This window comes from Meriones unguiculatus, chromosome 18 (assembly GCF_030254825.1).
Source record: "Meriones unguiculatus strain TT.TT164.6M chromosome 18, Bangor_MerUng_6.1, whole genome shotgun sequence".
NCBI classification, from domain to species: Eukaryota; Metazoa; Chordata; class Mammalia; order Rodentia; family Muridae; genus Meriones; species Meriones unguiculatus.
Genome location: NC_083365.1, coordinates 47,060,195 through 47,087,143, shown reverse-complemented (window position 1 = coordinate 47,087,143; position 26,949 = coordinate 47,060,195). Strand labels below are relative to the sequence as shown.

The window sequence follows — 26,949 nt, the reverse complement described above, 5'->3', positions numbered from 1 at the left end:
GAGAAAGGTTCAGAAACATGCAAAGCCGGCTTCAGAGGTCAGGCACCTTGGAATTTAACCAGAGGTACCCTGAGGACACCCACCTCTGATTTCAGGGTGCTGCCAGGAGAAGGAACTGTCCCTGGTGAGATGACAGATCTCCCCCCTGGGAACCTCTAGGAAGTGGGTGGTCAGGGAAGGGAAGAAGGAAAGAGGCGGTTTGCTGGGAAGAATTGTCATTTCCCACACTGCTGGCCTATATCCCAAACAGAGCTGGAGCACTGGGGAGGGCAGCACATGGGGCAGATGGAAAGGAGCTTAGGGGGCGGGAATCTCGCCAGCCCTTTCCTGGAACCCCAGAGACTGCGATGAGCACAGGAGGCACATGTGAGCTACAGACCCACCAGAGTCAGACATCGCTCTACTGTGGACTTGCTGCCAGGGCCCCGGCGAGGACGCCCAGGGTGAGTCAGCGCTTTTGGAGCAAGTTTGGGGATCATGAGGCCTCAATCTGAGTTTCACCTTCTTAATAGCTGTGCAACTTGGGCGAAGTACTTCATGTCTCCTGTGCCTTGGGTTTTCTCTTAAATCCCTGTGACACTGCTGTTACCTTTCTAGGTGGTGCTACTCGGCACAAAAGAGGGGAATATACAGTCCTGGGCATCCATAGATACCGGGAAGTAGAGCAATGATTGATCTTGTGTAGCTGTTTTTCCCATGTCTTAAAAGTGGGGCTGTCGAAGCAATCTCAGGGCTTTCAGCACACTGGTTCTATGTGAAATCCTGCCTCCTCTCCAGCCTCACCAGCATTCCCATGTCCTGGCTTACCTGAATTCTACATCTGCTGCTCGTCCAGATACACTATTTTTATTTCCATGATTTGTTCTTTCCCTTCTGAGCTGCTGTTCTAACTACACTGAAGGCTCTGTGAAGGCAGGAGACATAGCATCCAGTGACTGGGCAGGGCCTGCTGCTATTTGAAAGCTGGAGAACAGAAGAGTTATATATGACCACCCAAGCCCCACTCCATTGTCTCCTATGTAGAGACAGGAAGCATGAGTTTTAAAAATAGTTTCCGACTTTGTTAATCCATCTTCAAAGTGCTTCCCAAGAATCTCACCATGTTCAGAAGTATGGGATTTTATTGCAACGCTTAACTGAAGTAGGGGCCTTGCCATTGATTAGCTTTATGACATGAAAACATATTTCTGTCAGCAGCCGTTTCCTTATCTCTAAGAATGGGACCATGACAATACCTATTTCCCCATGGAAAGATGTTTAAATGAGATTGTGTATACAAACACTTAGGATAGAATATATGGCTATTAGTTTAAAGCAAACACGAAACACACCCTGCTCCTCCCACTGTGTGTTTTTGTCCGCCACAAAGCACTGGCAATACAGAAACCATTCCTACCAGTTTTGCTTCAGAAATACATTCATTCTGTCTACATTTCATAATCATATCCTCAAGCCTAGACCAGTGTTCAAGATGCAAAGATGAACACATTCTCCACTCTCACTTCAGTGAGGTAAATTGGGTGGGGAAGCCAGTGGGGTAAAGTGGTAAATACAATGCAAAACAGCAGGCAGTACAATAGAGTATCAAACAGGATTTCACAGTAGCAAGCAGAAGTCCAACAACACCCCCTATCCTGGAAAGGCAAGATGCAGAAGAGAGAAACAGGGGAGGGCAGCTACCTGAGCAGCTTGTGCAGGGTTCAGCAAAGGGAGGGTACTGAAGGGTGATGTCAGAAAGGCTGAACCCATAGTGTGAGGGGTCTCACCTAACAGGACTTTTGAGTTCTACGATTGGCTTGCTTCTTGTGAAGCTCTCTTCTCCTGAGTGGTGTTTCACTGAGGAGTGAACATGGCTACCTTTAAAGTTCACAGGTAGCAATGGTCCTCTGCACCAAGCACCACCCCCTCCTTAAACAAAATCCCATTTGGCTGCAAAGCTCAGTAGCAGGGTGGAGCAACGGCAGCTTTTAATTGGGGCACATGCCTTTGCTGAAGCTCTGTGTCACTGGAATAAGGTCAACAAGCCAAATCCAGAGAAATATCCCAATGGAGAAAGACATTAAAAAAAAATGGCATTTAGTCACCTCTGAAATACCTTTCAGGACTGACTCCTGCTGGCTGGTCACAGAGAGTGTCTACAGTCTGGGACCTCTTGACCCCACTTTCTTCAGGAAATCAGGCAAGTTTAAAACTCCATAATTTACTCAAGACGCCGGCTTCTGCCAGGAAAAAGCAAATAATGCTGGCAATTAACCCTGGTGCCTGATTAGGTCTACACTAATGGCAAGATGCACCTAGCAGTAGAGACAGGAGTAAAGGTAACGCTGTCAATGAGTTAGGATGGTAGGTACCAAGGTAATTTCCAAACCTATCAAATCACTGCTCGCCCAGAGACATTAGGAGATGGATGAAGAAGTAGGTGTTGTTTTAACAAATATTTGACTTTGGCCAAAATGCTTAGCTCTTCTCTCACCTAATTTCCCCCTCTGCTTGCCTCACCCTACGCTGGATATTTGCTATGGACATTCCATAAAGAAACCTTTTGTTGTTAAACTGCAGTCACACAAAAGTAGTTCATAAAAGCCATGGCAACTGTCTGGTCTTAATGCCAGCCATAGGGAAGTGCTTGCCATCATTTCAGTGGAAGGCTTATGGGCTCCTTTCTAACAGGCTCAGGTTTTAGGAAGCCTTGCAAGAGACGCTCAGGGAGACCTAGCTTAAAGTCAAGGGCAATCTAATGGTTCTCCTTCAAAAGACTAAGATTCAGGCCACCAGCTGAAGGTGTCCCTGCCCTTCTGCAGGCCTGTCCAGGAGTTCTTAGAATCAGAGATAATGGTAGCCCAAAGCCATCCTAGACATGGTTACTGTATACTCTGAGAGGGTCTTGCTCCATTGACTCGAGGACTGTAAGAATCAAGAGGGAGAAAGCTTTGTTTCATGACTGATTACAGGCCTCCGTCAACCTGACCAATCCTAACGCTAGCAGAGAAGAAGCCAAGGACCACTGGAAACCCAATCCTCATTGCTCACCACGTCAGAGACGCTCTATGTCCCTCTGAATAACTTCATGCAGAAACAAGAGGCTTGGAAGGACATTTGAGTCAGCCTATATTTGATGTAAACAGAGGTACTTTCCTGAGCGAAAAGTGAGATGTCAGAGAAGAGAGGAAGAAGGACTGGCTATTACACAGAAGCCTGGAGCCCCTGTAATGAGTAGCCTTACCTATTCCTACCTTGATAGAAAGGGCAGTCTTGTTGTTTTGAAGTTATCAACCCTTACCTCAATGTGGTTTCAATTATGAATTACCAGACTAAGGGGGGGGAGAAAGCTTTGATTTATTCTTTTTTGCTCCAATTATGCATGATGTGTTTCCACAGAAGACTTTGAAAAGTATTTCATCATGCCTCTTATCCTGCAGTGGTCAAAGGGCAACACCGACAGGAGTTAACCCTTTCCTTCCTCACCCAGGCTCAAAGAGACTATGGGTGAATGTGAGCCAAGGCCTCCAGAGCAAAGGAAGCCATGAGAGGGTTAAGAGTTCCTATCATGTTACTGACTCGCACAAGGGTGGTGTCCCCTGTCTAAAATGGTGAGATGATATTTATGTTAATGGTTACTGGGAGATATGAAAGGGGCAATCAGTAATGTGGCCCTTGCTGCCTTAACCGTTAAACCTCTACAGCCCTGACTACCCACAGCTTTCTTCTTGAGCTCGCTGATGGGCCCAAGCATGTCTCCAAGCAAGATTTCTTAGTTCACAGAGGAAAGATTTGAAGACAAATCTGGAGTCGACCTGCTGCCTCCCAAATAATAACTGTTTTCTCTGAAAAACAAGAATAATGCCAAAGGCCAAATTTCACTAATGACACACACATGAAACAGACAAATGGGAGATAAAGATCAAAGTCCAGAAGACTGAGGCAACTGTCAACTACGGAGAATGGGGCTGCCAGTCTGGAGTTCCTACTGCCCGTCTCCAGGCATTTCTTCATATGCTTCCACGTGACATGGTTGAGAGGAATGTTTCTGACCACATATCTTCTTTTCCATGTTTGAAGACACTGACAGCCGCAGTGATGAGGGTGAATTCAAACATTTCTCTGTCCTCTGGATGTATGGGGTCTTCTTTGGAGACCAGGTTCAATATGGCTTCCTATCCACACATTTATTTGAAATAATTTGCCTGTGGTTTCTTTAGTTTTGCTAGGTTTGGGGCCTGGCACCATGTGACAGTTCTGCAAATTCTCAGCCACCTTCCTTTCCAAAAAAGGCTCTTTCTCTTCTGCTTCTCCTCTCCTGCAGCTCTAAGTGGGTGTGTCATCTGTACAGAGCTATTCTCCACATCACCTCACAGCTTCCACCCCAGTCTCTCTGGGCTCTGTTCTAACCATTTCTTTGGATTTGATACTCGAATCTAAACTGGGAGTCTCAACAGCTCAGTTTCTGCTGCTCTTATTCAGGCTTCATGATTTTGTGGTTTCTGATGAGGGAGCTACTCACTTCTCTTCAAGTTTGACTGAAAGGATTGAGACCCAGACTAAAGATAAATTCCTCAAGACAGGGTCTGAGTTGCAGGGCCATGCTCTAGGCAGTTCCCTCCCAAAGCTTATTTGGACTAGCCTCATGGTATGACTTTGGCACACAGCCTAAACAGGGTGGATGGTTTGTGAGCACAGCTCTTAGCACTGGGCCTATCTAGGCAGTTGACTTCTTCCTGTCACCACAGACACAGCTCTCCATGTCTTTGTGTAATGGGTCACAGGTAACAAGTCCTGCTCCCCACCCCCCACCCCCACTTCATATCAGACTGAATCTTCAGACCACCAAAGATTGTGGTTTCCACAGTGTACCTATCCATCCAGGGCACCAAGAGCCAATCTGCTTGGGGGCTCAGGAGCCTTTCACACCAGCTCAGCAACAGGTTAAAACTGATCCATAATACTTATGTGGTAGTTTGGTTACTCAGTTGGGAGAAATCTTTCTACATTTACATGGCCAAGTTAATCATGCACCACCATGTTCCTCATTTAATTTGAGGGCCAACCTGTGTGTAAGCTGAAAACAATTAGAGCTGAATGACAGAAACAGAATTTCCACACAGGACAGGCCTATACTTCTTCAGACCTCTGTTTCCTCACCAAAAGGTGATGTGGTCTGTCAGTATATGTTGAGTAACGGTGATAATGATTCTGTGGTGCTATGGACTGCTTTGTGAATGCCAGACAGGAATTCTGCCACTGAACTACATCCCAGCCCAGGTGGAAGGTCCCGAAATAAACATGTCTCAGTTCCTCCACCTGTAAGAGCCGAGCAAGCCGAATGTGCTGTTGAGGGTTAAAGGACCACACGACAGAAATATTTAAGACTGTCACCTGAATACTAAGAATGTCCCTTTGTAAATTTCAGTTTTTCTTTACAGAGTCCCATCCAGTTCTAAATTCATGTTTCTATATGATAAAGCACTATACAGCCTGACCTCTGTATATGTGGTTCTTGCATACAAAGATTCAACAAAGTGTGGGTTGAAAACACTTGAGAGAATCACTAAATCTGTTATGAACATGTAGAGACTTTTCTTTCTTGTTCTTATTCCCTGAGCAATAAAGTAAAACTGATGTTTCAAAGTATTTACACTGAATCAGGCACTCTGAGCAATCTAGAGATTAGCTGTCTATAAGAGAATGAGCACAGATTGTGTGCAAGTATACCACTATACACTAGAGGCTTAACCATCAGTGGTTTTAGCATCCGTGGAGATCCTGGGGCCAATGCCCCACAGATGCTGAGGATCAACTGCATCAGTGGCCATAGCAGTAACAACTTTTTAAAGTACTGTGCCATTTGCACAAGTCTTCCTGGAGATTATACCTCTAACTTTTCATAATTATCTTACTTATGAATCACGCTAGACTAATCCTACTTTACAAATGAAGAATGAATTTCAAAGAGGTAAAAAACCTAGTGAATGCTCTTAAACTCAGATTTGACTCCAAAATGTCCTTTTCTTTGAAGGTCCAGGCATCAATAAGTACTTGGGAATTGACTGTGGTACAACTCCTCTGCAGCAATTAGCATCCCTAAGCCTAGGTCTATGGCTAATTAAACTGCTGCAGAGAGAGTCCCTCAGCCACTTCAAGTCACGCAGATCGTGAGCAGTAAAGGAAGATTAAACGCACAATTCAGAAATGTCTGGGCCACACTTACCTTACTGAAGGCTCAGGGGTTAAACCCACCTGACTCCCTCTTGAAAATTCCTGCTATTATCTGAAGCTTAGCCACTTCAATATTTTCTCTGTGTAGCCCTGAATTTTGCATCTGGCCAGATGCCCATTCTTCGTTTATAGTGCCAAACTACTGTCAAGAAGAGCAGGAAGGGTGGCCACTGATTGCTTTTCAGGTAGTAGAGGAAAAAGTTGACATTTCATCTTCCTATTGCTTGGAAAAGAAAGCAATCATTTATAAGAACCCTCATCTGGCTGTGGCCTCCATCAGTGGGATGGACAGAAGCCAGTGAAACAGCTCAACATAAGCCATATTAAAAGAATTTGGAATGAGCAAAGAGAAGATTCCAGATGTTGATACTTTCAATAATTCATGAGTTATAACAGTCTGCAAGCAATAAATTTCTCTAAATATATCTGTGATATGACTGCTTAAGATATTGGTAAAAATAACAACCATTGATTTTATTGGTTTACAATTTGCTATATTAAAAGTAACAAGTCCACTGTTTGACAGGGAGAGCACACAAAATTTGTAAAAATAGTATTTGTATACTATTTTTAGAACAAAGTCTTACACACAACCATCACCCTGAGACTTCACAAGGATAATGACAACATCTTAAAGAAAGACCTCCATGAAAAAAAAAATCCATAATTACTTGATTCCAACAAACAAGGCCAAGACAGTAATGAGACTATTAAGCCACTACTTCTAATGTGAGGCTAAGTAAATTTATAGTCTCACCTAACTATCTCTTGCTTGAAAAATTCTAGCAGTTTGAAAGAACACACGTGTAGACTCATGTGCTAACTCTATCAGCAAGGTCGGCAGATTGTATAGGCGCTCTTGGGATTGATTAAATTATAGCTCATGACATTCAAGCTCAAAGCACCACCACAGTTATGAGCATGAAAATCAGAGGTTTTGTATGGCTGACAGGAGCATAGCATATGGCAAGAGCCGGGAAGGTGGAAGGAACAGCCATTTCCTAATTCTCTGGAATTTCACTAAGGTACATGTTTTGTCTACTGTGTTTTCCTCTGTTTCTTCCTGGGGGAAAAAAAGAAGGCACAAACCCACAAGGAAAAGAGAACATGGAAGGACACAATGGTGGATCCAGGTCTGACAAATTTTGGAAGCTGAAACACATGGGGTCTTTCTTTTAAAAAAATCCTATTGCTGTAAAGCTGAGACAGAAAAAAGGAAATCCCTGAGGCCAAGAACAAAACAGAAACTCAAGGGGAGTGAGAGACAGTGGTGCTGGGGTGCATAGCGGCACCCAAGAAGGCAGAGGCTATGGCTGTGCGCAGTGAGGCTCAGCTTCATTGGCTTTGGGCCAAAGGGGGAGAGAGTGGGAAGGGAGGCTTGGACACAAAGCCTGAGTGATCAACGAAGGAAAAGGAGTGGGAAAAACCACCTACAAGGAGACACCAGGAACAAGTCAGCATTCCTCTTTCCGGACCTGAGCTCGGGTAGTGACAGAGGCTCCCCTTTGAAAAGTTTAATGGAAGGTAGCCTTCATGCAGGTTTGGGCTTCACAGAGTCTATGTGAAGGTGTGGATACTCCAGCTGAGGAGCTGATGCAGGAAAGTGATTCTAGAGAACCTAAAGAAGCAATAGTTCATTAACTAATAAACAGACAATGAAGAAATGAATGAATGGAATAAAACAGACTGAACAGTCAGTCCCCTGGAAAATATCCTTTGTTCAAGTTGCAACAATTTTCATACACACACACACACACACACACATACATACACACCACACACAACAAAATTATAAAGCCTCTATGCAAACATACAACCAAAACAAACGACAGTTGACCAATGACAACATGAGACCTCACAAGGAATTCAGAAAACTGGAGAAGCAGAGACTATCAAGTAAATGTCTCAGATTCTTCAAGACATAAAAGAAACTAAAGGGAGTTAGATGGGTTCAGAGTTCACAGTCAGCCTATACTATACAGTGAGATCCAGTCTTAAAAACAGAAACAGAAGGGCCAAGACAGATTTTATTAAAGCTACCAAAATGAACTACAAATGACTACTGCAGTTGAAATCACAGTGGATAGAAAAAAACTCGCTGCAGTCACAGCTGGAGAAAATGGGGGAATAGCTGTAAAACATATTCAACACAGAGACCTGAACTGTGGAAAACCTGAGAAACAACAAACAGAAGGAAAATAGTCACATGTGAAAAACAGGATTCTAGAAGGGATGATTAGTGAGAAATGCAGATGAATAGCACTCATAGCATAGATGAATGGAAAATTTCCAAAATAACTGACATGACACTAAGGTTGAAGAGGAGAGCACAGGCTCAGAACCAGGGACCCACTGGCAGCCTGCTAAGGCTGCTCGGGCAACAATCCACATGGGATTCAAAGTAGAGGGTGCGAATTTGAAAAGTAAAATGACATTAACAGTTTGGAAAGCCACTATTTCCTTCAGATGACACAGTTAAAAAAAAAAAAGAAAGAAAGAAAGAAAAGAAACAGTAAGAATGCACTGGAAAACCCTAGAAAAAACCTGTGATCCAGAGCCACCAACACAACAACAGGACAATCGGATGCTCCGTGTCCTCTGGCACAACAAGAATACATACTTTTGCATATTATAGACAAAATAAGAACACTTGGTCAAAGATCCCTTATGCCTAAGGCACAGATAGGCCAAATGCATCCCCAAGCTTTGCAGAGGGAAGTGTGTTCTATGGGGCAAAAGAGTCTGAGTCCAGACTCACAGTCCCCAAGACTAGGAGGTAGGGTGTGATGGCTATTCTTGGTTGTCAGCTTGACTATATCTGGAATGAACGAATATCCAGAAGTGGAGGGCATACCTGTGAGATTTTCTGTTTGGTTTGAAGGGGGTGAATCCACTTCTAGTCCAAACCTTTGATGCAGGGAGACACACTTTTAATGTGAGCCACACCTGCTGCTAGAAGTCCATATAAGGACATAGAAGAAGGAAGGAAGCTTTCTTTTCCTCTTTGCTTGCTTACCCTTGCCTTACTAGTACAATCCTTCCCTGGCACTGAAGCCTATTCTTTGGGATTCTAGCATATAAAGAAGACCAGCTGAGGACATACCCAGCCTTGTAGGACTGAGCAAAGCTGATCTAAGCCCAGAGCTTCCAATCAGCTTTCCGTACCTCACTCACAAGGGCTGAGGCCACCACTGGCCAGGGATTTAAAGAAAGCTTTCACTACAAAAGAACAAATAAAAAGTTAGAAAAGAAATAAAAAGGAAAGAATGTAAGTAAATAAAACCATAAACACTATCTTCAGAGATGGAAAATAATGGATCCTCAAAATAAGAACTGATATGAAAGATTAGTTTGAAATAGAAAATGATTGTTGTTTTTTTTTTAATAAAGAGAAAAGTTAAAATATAAAGGAAGAAAATGTCACAGAAAGGGGAACAGAAAGATCAGGCCCAGCAAGAAAAGAAGCAGGGCTAATCCACACATTCACCACCCAGGTGGCAGATGCTGCAGAGAGAAAGGAAGGACAGAAGGAAATAACAGAAGATATATAAGAAGAAAATGCCTCTACACTGAAAGGCGTGGGTTTCCAGCTTGAAAGAGCCTGAATCAGCATTGTCTGCCAAAACACTCATGAGAGAGTATATTATTCTAAAATTTCAGAACACAGAAGTTGTCAGGCGTGTGTGTGTGTGTGTGTGTGTGTGTGTGTGTGTGTAGAGTAATGTTAAAAGCTAAGAACAAACATGTTTCTCTTTCAGATATTACATGGGAAGACCAAGAGACAACAGAGCAGTGATTTAAAAGTTCTGGATAAAATCTGCCACCTCCACAATTTTGAGTGCAACCACTGATCACATGGGAACTAAGAACATTTCCAGATACTGAGGTGCATGCTCTCTCTCTCTTTCTCTCTCCTCCCCTTCTCCTTACCTCCTCTCTCAGGTGCTGCCTCTTTTGGAAGGAAGAAATCAGAAAAAGAAAGATGCTAGTCCCTGGAACAGGAAACATCACAATGCAGAGAAGAAAGAGAATTCCGGCATGGCAGAAGATCAGGGTAAACAGAGACCCTAAGGCTCCAGAACCAAAGAAGCCTGGACTTTACCTGAGCTGACCATATTACTGTCTTAACCAGAGTGGTTAGAGCAAACCATCTACAATAGAATGAAGCAAAGCAGAAAGAAAACAGTAGCTATTAATTCCCTGGAAAATAGGGAATCTTAAGTTCTATTCAGAGCCCCAATTATGCGTAAGGTAAAAACCACTTTAATGAAAAGTGATGACACATCAGTGCGTGTCAGATGCACAGCCAAAAACAAAAACAAAAAAACAATGGAAACAACACACACACCCCACATGGAAAACAGAGAGAATGGGGAAAAAGCATCAATTTGGACAAACTGGAAGAGATGTCTCTTAGGTAATAATTTAATAATTTCATTATGAGCATTTTGTATGGAAGAAGGAAGGCAACAAGAGGAGAGTGGGAGTTGTTGAAAGCAGCTGCCTGGGGACAGGCTCCAGTTTTTATGTGACTACTTGAATGCATGTGTAAAACAATACAATTTTTTTTATCATAAAATAAATAAATATTGCAGAGAGAGAAAAGGGGGGTTGGGATAAAAATCAAGTGTCAATCTCTGGCAGGAGCAATGTGGCCATTTGTTTCTAATCTACAACTATAATGACCTGGTTATGAGAAAATCTCATTCAAATCTTACTTTGGAGAACCTTGAACTATGTGCTGGGATTACTGAGGCAGAGCCAAAGAAAGCCTGGCCGTGGCCCCGAAAGGCCAAGGGATCTTGTTGCAGGATATTTGATCCTACTGTGAACCCCAAAACTGTGAACTGTAAAACCCTGTTTCTTGTTTGGTGTGAGCCCTATCACACACTTTTAATCCAAGAACTTTCTGTTCATTGTAAACAGGTGATTATAGTGTGGTTCACCCAGCTCTAGCACACACCTTTAATCCAAGAGCTTTCTGTACACAGGATTTAACAGAAGCATTAAATGAAAAGCTAAATAACATAACCGAAATTAATTCAATACCAATTATGATTAATATCATTTTTGCTGTTTTTAAATGTATTCTTAATAGTCAATATGGCTTTCTGTACTTGCTCTAAGAAAAAAAAACTTTTGGAGAAACAAGAAAAATAAAAGTGTGAAAAGTGCATTGATAAGATATAAGCCTTAGAAGGAAAATTAGACTTACAAATGAGAATAAAAATACTCTGACAGAGACAAAAGGATTTAGATAAGCTTTAAAAAGACCTATAAATGAGAATAAAGAAAATTCTCAGACACAAACAGAGGAATTTAGACTAGAACCTACCACACCATAGCATAATGAAACTGGAAGGGGGTGGCTTAAGGCTGCTAGAAAACCAGCCTTAGTATATCCAGTTATTATATACAACCTACCAGAAGATGATAGGCTATACGGAATTTAAATGGAATTCTATAGACATATTGGATTTGAGGAGATTAAGGAATCAGTCATCTCCTATGGTATTGCATCAACCTATGTTAAGAAGATGTGAAATTCTTGGTCAGCTCAGAACAGGATTATCCCCCAAGACTGGAAAGATATGACAACAGCAATATTGGAACATGATTCTTAGTTACAATGGCAATCATGGTGGAAAGAGGAAGTAAAGGTAATAGAACAATGAAATCAGGACAGAGGTACTGATATTTCCCAGGATCAATTGCTAGGTGAAGGTCAATATGCTGATTTATAAAGGCAGTTTGAATTTGATGATCATACCTTGGCACTATGTTATTTAGCAGCTTTAAATGCTTGGGATAAGGATGAAGAATGAGGAAAGAAGTCTGAGTCATTTACTAAAAGTATACAAGGCCCAAAAGAAGCCTTTACTGATTTTTTTGCAAAGATTGACTTCAGCTATAAATAGAATTGTATCAGACTCCTTAAGCAGAAAGGTACTAACTGAAACTTTCACTTTTGAAAATGTGAACTCAAAATTCCAAAGGGTGATAAGACCTTTAAAGGCAAGATCAGCACCAATAGAGTAATGGATTAGAGTTACGGCTGATATTATCTCATGTTTATGATGCTAATCTCATAGAAGTAATTTCTAAAAAGAAATTAGGAATCTTTTGCAGGACATTTGATCCCATCATGATCCCCAAAACTGTGAACTGTAAAACCCTGTTTCTTTGGTGTGGTTGAGACCTCTCACACACTTTTAATCCAAGAACTTTCTGTTTCTTGTAAACAGGTGATTTTGGTGTGGTTCAACCAGCCCTAGCACACACCTTTAATATAAGAACTCTCTGTATAACGGATCTAATAAAGTTAACCCTAGGTCAAGAGGTGGAGCTAGAAACCAGCTGACAGAGATTAAAGAGTAGGAAGGACTTTGAGTTGAGGGGTATTTAAGAGGTCATGGAGAAGAAGAAAAGACAATTAGCTCAAGCTCTGGCTTTAGCTTACACTTCAACTCCTCAGCTCCTTGGCTTTTGGGGCTTTCAGCTAGCAAGCCTTTGGCCTTGGGTGTTTTGTTTTGTTTTGTTTTGGCCTTTTGCTCCTGGGCTGTCAGCTGAGTTAGTGAGCCTTTTGGGTTTTTGCCAACCAGACCTGAGCTGAGAAGGAAGGTCAGCTGTTTACTTTCTCTGCCTCTCTGAGCTAGCAGGTTTTCACCCCAGCATCCGGCTCCTGAGTCTTTATTGGTAAAACAGAATGGTTGAAATGTTCCTTCAAATAACAGGAATCGAAATGGCCATGTGGTAAGCATGGCCATTTGAAAAAGGACCGTAGGCAAGGCTTTTCCATTAATTACGTTTTTTTCTAGAGATAATCCAAAAAGAACGCAGGCATTGAACTAAGGAGTGCAGATCAACAAGGGATAGGTAAGGTAAGCCCTTGACTTTGGGGAAAACCTGAGGAAGAACAAATAGGAAAATTAAAGCTATTTGAGACTAATATAGTCATGAATTTATGGGGACATGATTTGTTACAGGAATGGAAAAACACAGATTAACATCCCTCTGATCTCAGAAACAAACTATAAAATAAAGAATGCTTTTGAGAAAAATATTAAAAAGTATTATTGAGGAGTCACAGACTATCCTGGTTGCCCATAAGCAGAACACAATAGGTGCTGGTCTTTTCTAAGGTACCAACTGCCCTAACTTTAAAATGGCTGACAAGCCTATATGGGTAGATCAATGGCCTATGGAAAAAAAAATTAAAGGTACTAGAACAAGTAGTACAGAAGCAGCTAAATGCTCAACACATTGAGAAATCTACCAGTCCATGTTATAAAAAAGAAATCAGAAAAATTGAGGACATGAACAGATTTTAAGAGACATAAATAAAATGATTCAGATATGGGCTCTTTACAGCCTAGAATCCCTTTATCTCCATTATTACCTAAGTCATGGCCTTTGATAGTAACTGACACTGTTTTCTTTCGTTTTTTTGTTTTTTTGTTTTTTTGTTTGTTTGTTTTTCACAATCCCTTTGCATGAGCATGATAGGGAAAGGTTTGCTTTCTCAGTGCCAACTTATAATAATAATGGTCCTACTAAAGAGTTCTCATTAGAAGGTCTTAACACAAGGGACGTTAAACAGTCCTACCTTGTGTCAATATTTTGTACAATAGCCATTAGAAATAACACATGAACAGTTTCCTCACACTAAAATTTACCATTATATGAATGATATCTTACTGGCTGATTCAGATGCAGATACCTTAGAAAAATGTTTGATGAAGTAAAGAAAATTTTGCCTTGCTGGGGATTACAAATTGTTCCTGAAAAAAATAGAAAGAGGATATTCTATCAGTTATCTAAGATATAAGATATGTTTACAGAAAATTTGACCACAGAAAGTACAAATCAGGAGAGATCAATTACAAACTCTTAATGATTTTCAAAAATTGCTGAGATATATTAACTGGCTATGGCCCACAACTGGATTAGCTTAGTAATTTATTTCAAATCTTACAAGGTGATAAGGATTTAAATAGTCGAAGAAAATTATTAGTTGAGGCTGAGAGAGAATTGGCTCCGGTAGAAAAGAAACTACAGAATGCAGTGGATCATTTAGCTCCAAAGCTAGATTGTATTTTGGTTATGTTGCCTTCTACTCATTCTCCCATGGGAATTCTTATGCAGAGAGAAGATAGTATCTTAGAATTGATATTTTAAGCACATAAACAGAGTAAAACATTAAAGACCTATGTAGAGAAGATTTCTAATTTGATTCTGAAAGGAAAAATAAGACTTTGTCAATTAGCGGAAATAAACCTAGCAGAAACTGAAGTACCTTTTACTAATGCTGAAATTGCCTCATTATGAGCAGAAAATGAAGATTGGCAAAGAGCATATAGTAGTTTTTTGGGAAATAACAGATATTCCAAAAGCAAGAGACTTCAATTTATAAAAAGAACTAATGGGATTTTTCCCTTGTACAGTAAAAGGGACACCAATTTCTAGAGCACCTACATTTTATATTGATACAAATAAATAAGGAAATACAAGTTATAAATCAGGAAAAATAAGTGAAGTGGCTCAGGGCCCTTATGATTCAGTTCAAAAATCAGAGTTGTATGACATTTTTATGGTATTATGTGACTTTTCTGATTCTCTTAATATAGTTACTGACTCTCATTATGCAGAAAGAGTTGTTTTACATATTGAAACTGCTGAGCTTATTCTGGATGATTCAGAATTGACTTGGCTATTTTTTCAATTAAATCATCCATTATATGTAACATATATCAGATCTCATACAGGTCTACCAAGGCCCCTAGCAAAAGGTAATGATGAAATTGATCACTGTTAATAGGAAATATGCTAAAAAGTCTCAGAATTTCTTAAGAAACATCATGTTAACAGCAAAGGTTTGAAGATTTTTCTATCATTTGCCAACAAGCTAAGGAAATTACAAGGCAATGTCCTACTTGTGTTTTGTATAATCAAACTCCATCACCTGCAGAAAGTAACCCAAAAAATAGCCAAAGAAATAAAATTTGGCAAATTGATGTGTTTCCTTTTGCAGGGTTTGGAAAATTAAAGTATATACATCATATCATAGATACATATTCAGGATTCCAGCAGGTAACTGCTTAAGTTCTGAAAAGGCTGATTCTGTAATTATACACTTATTAGAAGTTATGGCTATTATGGGGCTACCTGTACAAATAAGAGTGACAATGCTCTAGCATATGTCTCTAGTAAAATGAAGGTTTTTTTGCATATTACAACATAATGCATATTACAGGAATACCAAATAATCCTATAGGACAAGCAGTTATTGAAAGATCTAATCACACTTTAAAAGATATGATTAATAAAGAGACAGGAATAATAAAGAATCCCAGAGATAGAATACACAGTGTTTTATTAACTTTAAATCTTTTAAATGCTAATAGAAAAGAAACAACAGCTATAGAGAGACATTAAATAGAAAAAAAATTGCTGAATTAAATAAGCCTATATATTTTAAAGATGTGTTGACCTCAGAATGGAAGCCAGAATATGTGTTTCCACAGGAGAAGGCTATGGATACCATCTACATTGATAAATATTAGATTCCAACAAGGGAGATCTCCTGAATAAAGAGAGGCCATAGTTCATCAGATAGCTTGGTAATTCAGTTCAAACTAACGTATAAAGACTAGAGTTTTTTTCTTAAATGAAAAGGATATTTTGTTGTGTAGTATTAAAAAAACACACAGATTTAAAATTTAACAATTTGAAGCTAAGATAAAAAATTTGAGCAGGGTAGTGGTAGCCCATGCCTTTACTCCTAGCTGAGACAGGAAGCTCCATGTAAATTCGTTGCTTTCTAAATTCTAAGATGGTGGTGGTTCACACCTTTATACCCAGCACTTGAGAGGCATAAGCCCTTAATCCCAACACTCAGGAGACAGAAGCATGCAGATCTCTGAGTTCAAGGCCAACCTGATACAGATCAAGTTCCAAGTAGACTAAACCTTAGATCCAGGTGTGACGTTTCACACCCTTAATCCCAGCGCTTGGAAGGCATACATGCCTTTGATCTGAACTCTTGGGAGAGGCAGGTACAAAGGAATTACAATGATTTAATTTTAAAAGCCACTGATAAAAGGTAGGCAAAGGGGGCTGGAGAGATGGCTCAGTAGTTAGGAGCACTGTCTGTTCTTCTAAAGGACCTGGGTTCAGTTCCTAGCACTCACATGTCAGCTCACAACTGTCTGTAATACCAATTCCAAGGGATATGATACCTCCACACTAATGCACATCTCAGGGGATATCTAATTTCATGTTTTCAAAAGAACTTTTTTAAAATTTCAATTGAGAGATAATACTTTTTCTATTGCCAAAAAACATTTTGCCCTAGGAAAGACACACACCACCAAAAAAGAAACTCCCCAGAATTAGGGTTGGGGGAGGGTTTTGTTTTTATCTTCCCAGGAGAATAAAAGCAACTAACAAAGGAATCTAGAGATGACTGGACATATGAAACATCTGAAGAAAAAGGACGAATTGTCAACAGAAAATGTGACAAGGAAGAGAGTAATTTGGCCAAGTGGTGTTGCCCACTTCCATCTTGTCTCTTCTGCCCTATACAGAAAAAAATGTCGAAGTCTTTATGTGGTCCCAATTCAATTAAAAATTCAATTTGAATTCAATTAAAAATTAAAGCTGGCTTTGGGGTTGGAGCATGGCTCTCTTATTCTCTAAACCTTTACATGTTTGTTTAAGAAAAATTCAAAATCTCTGTCTTATATCAGAAGAGCCACCTGGTATGGGACAGAGGAAAACAAAAAACCTATAAGATTATTATATATAAATTTTCTCTCGTAGTATTAGTAGTTATTAACTAATTTTAGAAATAAGCTTCATCTAGTTTTCTATACGTGTTTCCAGGTTTGAGCCAAGATGATGTCTGGAGAAAGCCTGGCTGCCTTGGACAGCCTAGTAATGCGATAGTGAGGCAGGAGGCAGGGATTTAGGGAGATGACAAGGTCTGGCTAGCAGGTGAAAAGAGAAAGACAGGTCAGTGGGTAGGAAAACAGGAAAGGTAGAAGATATGAGAAGTCCTGCGATACGCTAAGAAAGTTCACGATAAAAACACACATTCTTTGATTTATTTAATAATAAATAATAATAAATAGTAAATAATAATAAATAAATAATATGTGTACGTATGAATATATGTGTGTATTTTATGCATATGGGTGTTTTTTCTGTATGCATATCTGCATACTAGAGGCACTGGATGCCATAGGACTACAGTTAGAGATGGTATGGAGCCACATGTGAATTCTAGGTATTGAACTCAGGACCTCTGAAAGAACAGCCAGTGTTCTTAACCACTGAGCCATCTCTCCAGCCCAACCCCCACATTCTTTTTAGAAACAACTTTTGATCTCTCCCTCTGTGTATGTATGTGTTAGACATATTTTTTGGTTTAACATATATATTGGTTAGACTTTTTTTTTCAAGTTTTAATCAGCAACAACATTAGGAAATGTTCGTGTGTGGTGGGGTATACATGTATGCACATTTGTGTAGCGGCCAGGAGTCCACCCCTAGCTCTTGGATTATACAGGTGTGTAGCACCATCCCTGGCTTTTTCACATGGGTTTGGAGGTTGTACCCAGGTTCTCACTTTACTGTCTGAACTCTCTCTCCCCCCCATCCCTATTTGCCTCTTGAGCAGCCTGAGCTCATCGAGAAGTCCTTCCCCAAGCACAGTCTCTAACCTAGGCAGACATGCTGCTTTCAAGCAGTACTCACGGCTCACTGTGGCAATCCCTTACAGGCCCTGAGAGTGGAACACACTGTACCTGGCCTTACCCTATCGATTAGAACAGTAAAGCATCTGGTGATGAATACTCTAGGAGTCCAGCCCTCACTGTCTGTCGCACACAAGCCATAGCCATTTCTATATGAAATGAAGACAGCTGGATCTGTCCAAAATATGGCTTTCACCTCTCATTCCCCTGTCTGAGCATGCACAGAGCAGGCGGGAGGCCAGCAGCACACCTTTGAGCAGCCCAGAGCATCCTTGATTTACTGACCACCATCCACACCTACTCCCACCTCAGGTGTCTGACATTGTAAATTTGCTGGAATCTAGAGGACAGACTCCCCTGCAGGCCGGGCTCAGAGTAATCTCATCTAGAGTCAGTTAAATATTCCTGAGGGGAGGGAGAAGTCAACTACACATGAATCACTGCTGTCCAACCTCCCGCCTGCTGCTTCCACTGAAGACGCAGAAGTGAGCAGCCCTGGGCTGTAAATCAGGAATCTCGTCACCTGACTGACTAGAGATGTGATAAACACCAAAGCGCCCCGAAAACGTAGTTAAGAAAGAACCAAATGAAAAATATCAGATGCATTTCTGGATGTACACCTAGATTTATGCCTTTCATACTCGTGTTCTTTATCAAGCTATGAGTTCCTCACTTTGACCCTTCTATCTTAAACTCCGAGTGTATCCATTCTAAAACTACAGTTTTGCATTTTCTCTTACTCTCTACCTGCAAAAGAGAACTGAAACTCTAATTAAATATTCTTAGAGCTTTAGATAAACACACAGGCTGAAGTCTGCCTGAGTACCCTCACAGCACTCGCCTGCATTCTGCAGAGGAACACACGTAAGAATCTTCAGTTCAAACCTGCATCATATGCTAGGGCAGAAGCCATGATTCTACACAGAGGAGGCTCCCACAGGACTTTACTAGCAGTGTAAAGTCCAGTCCTCACTTGTTTACACAACTCGCTAATTATGTGACTAGCACAGGCTGCAGGCATTGTGTATTGTGAGACTGTACAGAGGGCATCTATCACTTCCCCTACCTTCTAAGCAGGTGGTATGTGGGGGATGACCAAAATAATGGCTATCACTCTAGCATGTGAGTGCTGCAGCTGTTAAAACCTCACAGGAAATTATACTTCCATGTGTGTTAAGCCACGGGAAGAAACAGATTCCACACCTTCAGAGTTCATGAGAAGGAAAAATATGCTTCCTGAGTCGGGGTTTGCAAGGCTTGTGGAGGAAGGACGTGTGTTCAGGTCCCTGGAAAGAGGGACTGATGCCGAAGAAAGACATAGTGGGGCTAGAGAGGAGCAATAGATAGGCATGCTGGAAGGAAGTAACTGGGGCCATAACCTAGAACTCTCGACAGCAAGCAGGAGAGAGGGCTAGGAAAGCAGACTGGAGCCAGACTGAGAAAGCCCCTCAGAGTAAATGACACTACAGCACTGGCTCACCAAGGAGAACAAAATCTCCCCAGACATGGCTCCACTCTGTCCTGTACTAACTTTCTCCCCGTGTCCTCAAGTTGTCTCCAATCCTGTCCCATAACCATGCATATCAATCCTAACAACTGGTGCCACACATAGGTTGATCCCAAGTGTATTCTTACTCCATTAATGCTACAGTGATTTCCTATCATCTTCGGAGAACACTGACCTCGTTTAAAGTATGGATGTTCTGTGGCCCAGCCCTCTTCAGGCTTCACCTTCTTCCTCTCACCAGCTTCCTCCTCCTGTTCCAGTGTCCTTGAGGTCCCATGTCTCTCTATATCTCCAGCACCATTTGCTGAAGAGGCTGTCTTTTATGCAATGAGAGGTTTTGACACCTTTGTCAAAAAATAGGTGACTATGGATTTATTTCTGGTCATTTATTCTATTCCATTAGTCCATGTGCCTGTTTCTTGTGCCAGTGACACACTGTCCTTTTCACCATGACTCAATGGTATCACTGGAACTCACGTACTACATGTAATAGGTCTGGCACCATTCTTTGTGTTTAGGATTCCTTTGCTACCGGTGGTTTTTGTGCTTCTATGTCAATTTTAGGATCTTTTTTCCTAGTTGTGTGGAGACCATCACTGGAATTTTTATGGGGATTGCATAGTCTATAGATTACTCTAATGTTAATTATTTCAATCTATGAGCATTGAAGGTATTTCCATTGTCTAGCGCCATTTTTTTCCTTCCGTGTCCTCAGGTTGTATTACAGATGTCTCCCACCTCCATGGTTAGGGTACTCCCCCAAGTTGATTTGTTCACTTATTTATTAACTGATACTATTGCAAAAGGAATGTTTTTCCTGATTTCCTCCTTGGGAAGTTAGCTATTGAAACATGGAGAAGCTTTTAACTTTTCTTTGTTGATTTCGAGCCCTGCCGCTGTGTTGAAAATATTTATCTGACCTAAGAGTTTTCTTATGTGTCCATAGAGTCTTGTAAATAGGATCATAGCATCTGCAAATGGGAACAGGTTTGACTTCTTTATTTCCTACTTGTGTGCTTTTCATATGTTTTTCATGTCTTATTGCTTTAGCTATATTGAATATGAGTGAAGTGTGAGCACCCCTATCTCATTCCAGATTTCGGGAAATACTCCCAATATTTCCCCATTTAGCATAACGCTGGCTTTATGTTTGCCTTAAAAAGCCTTTTCTATGTTGAGATAATTTCTTTCTAGCCCTAGTTCCTTCAGGACTTTCATCATGAAGCCATTTTGAACTTTGTCAAATGCTTTCCCATAGCCACTGAAAAGATCATGTGAGTCCTGTCCTGAACTAAATTTGCATACTGGGGATGAAACCAATTTCATTGTGATACATGATCTTAATGTCCTCTTGAGTTTGATTTGTAAATACTTTGTTGAAGACTATTGTATCCGTGCTCATCGTGGAAGTTGGTCTATGGTTTTGTTGTGTTCTTATCTGGTTTGGTATCAGGATGACACTGGCTCCACAGGATTGCTGGCAGTGTTCCTTCCCTTTGATTTGGTGGCAAACCTCAAGTACTGGGTGAACTCTTCCTGAAAGGTTTGGTAGAATTCAGTAGTGAACCCGCCCAGTCCTGGTCTTTTCTTTGTAGGAAGATTTTTATTACTGCTTCAATGGTGTTGCTTCTTGCGGTCAAAATTGTCTTTATATTCTTATATTATTTAATTTTGGTAGGTGATATATATTTAGGAATCTAGCCACTATTTCCAGATTTTTCAGCTTTTTAAAAATATTCCACAATCTTCCCTAATGATTCTCCATATTTCACCAAGTTCTGTTGTAACGTCTCAGCTTTCATCTCTAATTTTATCAATGTGGTCTTCTCTTTCTTCTGGTTGGGTAGGTCAGGGCTTTGTCAATCTTGTTCATCTGTTCAGAGAACCAGCTCTTTAATTCCATGACTTGTTTCCTTTAGAAGTTCATTAACTTCTACCCTCATTCTTATGATATCTGGCCACAGTGCATTCAGGTTTGGCTTTTGTGTTTCTAGAACATTCAGGCATCAGTAGGTAATGTATTTCAAAGTCCTATGATTTTTTTAAAAATTTATTTTGCTTTATGTGTATGGGTGTTTTGCCTGTGTGCATGTGTATTAGGCGTATGCCTGATGCCTGTGGAAACCAGAAGAGGGTATCAGATCCCCTGAGACTGGAGTTACAGAAGGTTGTGAGCCACTGTGTAGGTGCCAACAATTGAACTGGTTCCTCTGGAAGTGTTCTTAACTGGTGAACTATCATACCAGCCCATTGACTTCTTTTTTAAAACTTGAGCACTAATGGCTCCCTTTATATCACAGAAGTTTGGTAGGCTGTGCCACCATTTTCATCAGAGTGTAGGCATGTTAAAGTCCCTCCCTGACTTCTTCAATAACTTCACTGTTAACTAAGGAGTATAGTTAATAAAGAGTCTGCAAGTATTTGTGTATTCTCTATGGTTTCTCTTATTGATTTCTAATCATATTCTGGGGTCTAAGAGGATAGAAGGAATTGTTTCAGCTCTTTGCATTTGTAAAGGCTTGCTCAGTGATACCTAAGTGGCTGATTGTAGAGAAGGCTCTATGCACTGCTGAGAATGTCTGTCTATTCTGTTATCTATCTGTTGGATAGAATGGTCTGTACATCCAATTGGTCAACTGTATGGGTTAGCTTCTACTGTCTGGAAGGCCTGAATAAAGATAAAAATGGAGTTCTGAAGCCCCCCTCCCCAGCATTACCACATCAGGACTTAAATGACCTTTCATGAACTTTAGTGGTCATGAAATTGGGAACCCCCAATGCTCAATATACAAATATTAACAATTGCCATGTAACCCTTATAAGCTGTTCCCTTTTTAAATATGTAATGAATTTATCTCTCCTGAATACTTTTGGAGTCTATTTTATCTGATATCAGAATTGCTACACCAGCTGTTTCATGGTTTCCATTTGCTCAGTAGATGGATTTTCTTCCGCTGATTTTCAATTTTCTAATGTCTGTGCCAGTAGGATATATGTCTTGGAGACAATACATAGTTGGATGCTAGATTTTAATCTAGTCACCTAGTTTGCACCTTTTAATCAGTGAGTAAGACCAATTGCAAATAAGGTTACTGAGAGGGGCCTGTTACTTGGTTGTTTCTCTGGCTGGCTGAATTATTGGCAATTCTTTTTTTCCTCCTCTCTTACTATTAGGGTTTACAGGTTCACTGTGTTGGACATAATAAAGTCCTTCTTAGCTCTCCTTTTGTTCATCTGTTCCTCCCCTAAGATATGTACTCCCTTTGTCCTCTCCTGGAAGTGCTGCCTTCTTCCTCTGTAGAGTCCTTCAGTATCTGCTACAGCGCTGGCTGGTTCATCAGAAATTGTCTCAGTGAGTGCACATCTAAAAAATGTCCTTAGATCATATCAATTCTAAGGGATAACTTTCCTGGGTATTGTCCATTGACAGTTTTTCTTTCAGGGATTGAAATACGTTGTTTCATGCTTCACTGGCTTTTAATATTGTTGATAAGAGATCTGACACTATTGTTTAAAATTTAAAAACGCTTTATTTATTTATTTATTTCTTATCGGGGGTGGGTAGGTGGGTGTGTATGTGCACATTATTACATGTGTGGGACAAATGGATCTGGTCCTCACCTCCCATTGTGTGGGCTCTGAGGACTGAACTCTGGTTGTCAAGCTTGACCTTCTAAGCTGAGCCATCTTGCCAGCCCAAGAGCAGATGCCTCTCTGACATCTCTGCTTCTGTATATGTGTTGGCATTTTCCTTTACCAGCTGCAACAGTTGTTCCTTTGCTTTGCCTTCTTGAGATGTGACTGTGCCACATCATGAAGAGGGTCTTCTATGACTATGTCTACTGGAAGTTTTACATGCCTGAGTTTTGGATGTCCACTCCTCCGAGGTTTTGGGAACTGCTACAAGTTCATTGAATAAACTGTGTATGCTCTAGACTTTATCTCAATTCCACCTATGCCATGGACTCTTAGGTTTGGTCTATTGAAAATATTGACTATTACTGATGCTTCCCACCGGTCTTTTTCTTTTTGATTTTCATATTTCTGCTTGCCTTTTTTCCATCCCATTTTTCTTACGTGCTTTTCTTCCATGTTTTTAAATTTATTGTCCAAATTATTAATTCATCCACATTGCTATTTCTAGTCTAGAGCCTGAAACGATTCCTTACTCTAGTCACCCATTCATCTAAGTCTTAAATGTCACATATCTTTTTTAGAAGTAGTACTCAAAATCTTTTTTCGGACTTTGAGCTCTGCGGTTACTTTTGGTTTCTGGTCTGGACAGTGGTGAGTATATGTGGGTGTCACAGTGACACACAGTGTGTGTCAAGAGCTCTTGTGATTTTCTGTGCTGTACGTGTGCATCTGTGTTCCCACTTTTCTCCTTCCCCTCTTCTTCTTGTTTTTGTTTTTTCTTTGGTTTTCTTTTACATGAGTCATCCTGGTAAGTTGTCTTCACTTGGATTGATAGTCCCGGCTGTCATTTTAAGAGGCAAGCTGACTTTAGCAACAGATAATGGAATACTTCAAATTTGTGTGTTATCCCTGACCAGGGGCCACAATAACCTTCTCTGTAATATTCCAGTTTTAGTTCTGAAATATTAGCCAAGGCTAGCACGGAAACCGTACTTGAAAGAACAATCTGTCACTATTAAACAATGTGTGTTGTCCTGGGCTGAGTTTGGCAGTGTGCTTACCTAGCTTGCTCAGAGCACAGGGTGTATCCCCCAGCATAACACAAACACACGCCTGTAGTCTAGAACATGTGAGGTGGAGGCAGGATCAGAAGTTCAAGGCTAGCTTGGGTTACTTGAGTCCTTGTCTCAAAAAGAGGAAGGGGAGGATTAAGCAATTTCTGATCTTGCACATTAGTCAGACATTTATTAAGAAATTTATTTAAAGTATGTATTTATTCCTGTTAGAAAATAAAAAGGAAAGAAAGTAGCTTTCATTCCATTGTTTGGAGTATAATTAATAGGCCTATGACATAAGTTATATGCAAACAGTGGGACAGTACACAGTTATCCTACAGAACTATTTCTGGTGAAAAATAACTATCTCTTGCTGAAGTGGAAAGGGCATGGTAGAGAAGCACACATACTATGGTCTTATTTGTGCTGTTAAATTTTATAATTATTCTACAAGGTCACCTTTGGCAACAGGTCCAAAAAGAAAATAGGCAGAAGACGTCACCTCAACAAGCATGTGTTCGCTCTACACACGGGTTTGCTGTACACGTGTTTGCACTTTTCTGGGAAGAGAGAGCATCGTAACTAACGGCCTTATGGTCCTAAGCATGGTTCTACTGCAGGGCTTACACATCAGTGTTCACTTGCTGGCTTTCTGGACCCCGGCCAGCTTCTTAGAGGGTAGGCGCTATCGTCTTTCCCTGATAGAGTGCCAACCACCCAGCTCCCATATGAAAATGAATGAAAGAGGGAGGGAAGGAAGGGTGGGGATCAGGCAAGAAAAAAAAATGATGATCTGATATGATCAATTGTGTGACAGCATGCAGCCTAGCTAGAGAAGGCCAACCCAGTTGACATGGGGTGATCAATGGGACAGAGTGTGAAAAAGCGTCTGCTCCCATGTGAAAGCCTCAGACCAGGTGTGTCTGAGAGCAGTTAGGAAACCAGAAATGCCACTCCGGTGCACTTGGCATTTTCACTGAGAAAGAAGGTAAGCCACTGTAATGGTCCTCACAATGTACATGCACGCGTACCTCCTTCAGGCATCTGAACACCACCCCTTCCTCCTGGAAACACCAAGCCCTAAGCTGCTCTTGAGCAACGGACTTGTAATCCTGAAGGCTACTTCATCACTTTTGCTTACAACTGCTTTGCTCACAGGGCCTTGGGAACGTCAATTTAAGTAACAGATGTCAAGCACTCCATCCCGTCTCCTGAATAGGAGGCTGTCCAAACAAGCCCACCATTGAGCTCTTGACAGAACCTGTTCCAGAGTTCTAGGTGCTCAGTGCCAACGTCATCAGGAAGTCTTTAGTTTACAAGACCCATGTATCATTCACCCTGACCATCAGAATTCAGATTCTTCCCAAGTGTGTGGAGAATGAACTGGGAGCTGCTGCTACTCCTGGTCCTTTTACTTTAGTCACACCTGCCAAACCAAGCTGCCCTTATTGGGCTGCAAGTTTAAAAAGCTAGCCCATCTGAGACAGTTGGGCTATTAAAAGCCTTTTTCCTCAGTTGCCTATGTTCCCATCCTGACGGCTCATGTGATCAGCATGGGAACCCACTTACCACAGTGGGAGGGTCATTCCACTCTTCATACGAGATGGCTGCGTATGGATAGATCCTGTCATTGATGATCTGCAGGGTGGCCAGGGCAATGGCTTTAATGGACCGGAAGTATGCCTCCCAGAACCATCGTGCCTACAAAGAAAACGACACGCTGGAGGTGAGCATGTGAGATGTGGGAGAATGAGACACCCTGTCACAGCCAACACTAGGGCTAGTCGATTCCTTTATTCCCAGGCTGAAAGGTACTCCATGCTGCCACACCCACTCTGTCAGAGGAATGTCTTTATTGAAGGCAGTCAGAATAAAAGAGGAGCCAGGGGAGTACACACAGAGTCCGTGTAATAGAAGAGGAGCCTATGATGATAAAAGTACTACGTGTCACATCAGGCCAGGTCTAAAGGCTTTTTAAAAAGATATGTAGAAGCCTAAAAAGAGAGAGCCTGATGCTTGAAGCACCTGCCATGTAAGCATGAGGACATGAGTTTGATCCCCAGAACATATGTAAATGCTGGGTCGGCATGGTGACCCACACATACTCCCAGGATCAGAAAGCGATCCCCCAGAGCAAACTGGCTACCAAGACTGGTCATATCAGTGAGCTCTGAGTTCTGGTTGAGAGATCCTGTCTCAAAGAATATAGTAAAAAAGCAATGAGGGATGATTCCTCATATCAACCATGGGCCTTCATATGTGCACATGCGTGCACTCACGCACATACAAATATACATGCACACACGCATACCACACACAAAAATGGACAAAAACATTAGATATAACTTACACAGAACATGTTTTGTGTGCACCAGTGAATGAATGTCTATGCGTACTCTTAAGGACAGCCTTGGTAAGACAGGGAACATTCTAGTACCTCAGATGCTACAACTAGTCAGCATCTCACTCTTTTAAAGGCACCGCCACTCAGCTTTCTCTCTTGCTCACTCTTGAATTCCATGCAAATGGCATCAAATACATTTATTCTCTTGTCATGGACTTATTTGGTACCACTTAAAACACCTAAATTGTGTTCTGGAATCAAGGTGTGGCTGGCCTCACAAAATGAACTGAAAAGTGTTCTCTCATTTTTCCTATTTCTTGAAGAATTTAATGCAAATTTGACATTACTTTTCCTCCTTGAAAGGGTTTAAAAGAATCCAAAGACACAACTGGGGTAGGTTTTTGTGAGAAGTGTGTCAAGGTTTATTTATTAATTTTG

General features: G+C 41.0%; 1 protein-coding gene and 1 long non-coding RNA gene across 4 annotated transcripts in view; one reads left to right on the top strand and one right to left on the bottom strand.

Moving 5' to 3' along the window:
• Ext2 (exostosin glycosyltransferase 2) overlaps positions 1 to 26,949 on the bottom strand; it is a 141,748-nt gene that overhangs the window by 52,558 nt on the left and 62,241 nt on the right. For 2 of the 3 annotated variants that reach the window (XM_060372049.1, XM_060372050.1), the window contains exon 8: positions 25,737 to 25,868. The exons of the other annotated variant lie outside the window; for it this stretch is intronic. In XM_060372049.1, the coding sequence (XP_060228032.1) occupies positions 25,737 to 25,868 (132 nt within the window). The remainder of the gene's footprint in view (positions 1 to 25,736; positions 25,869 to 26,949) is intronic. 3 annotated transcript variants of the gene reach the window in all.
• Positions 49 to 12,887, top strand: LOC132648935 (uncharacterized). The gene is made up of 2 exons (XR_009587333.1): positions 49 to 443; positions 9,972 to 12,887. It is a non-coding gene; the product is annotated as an uncharacterized LOC132648935 (long non-coding RNA).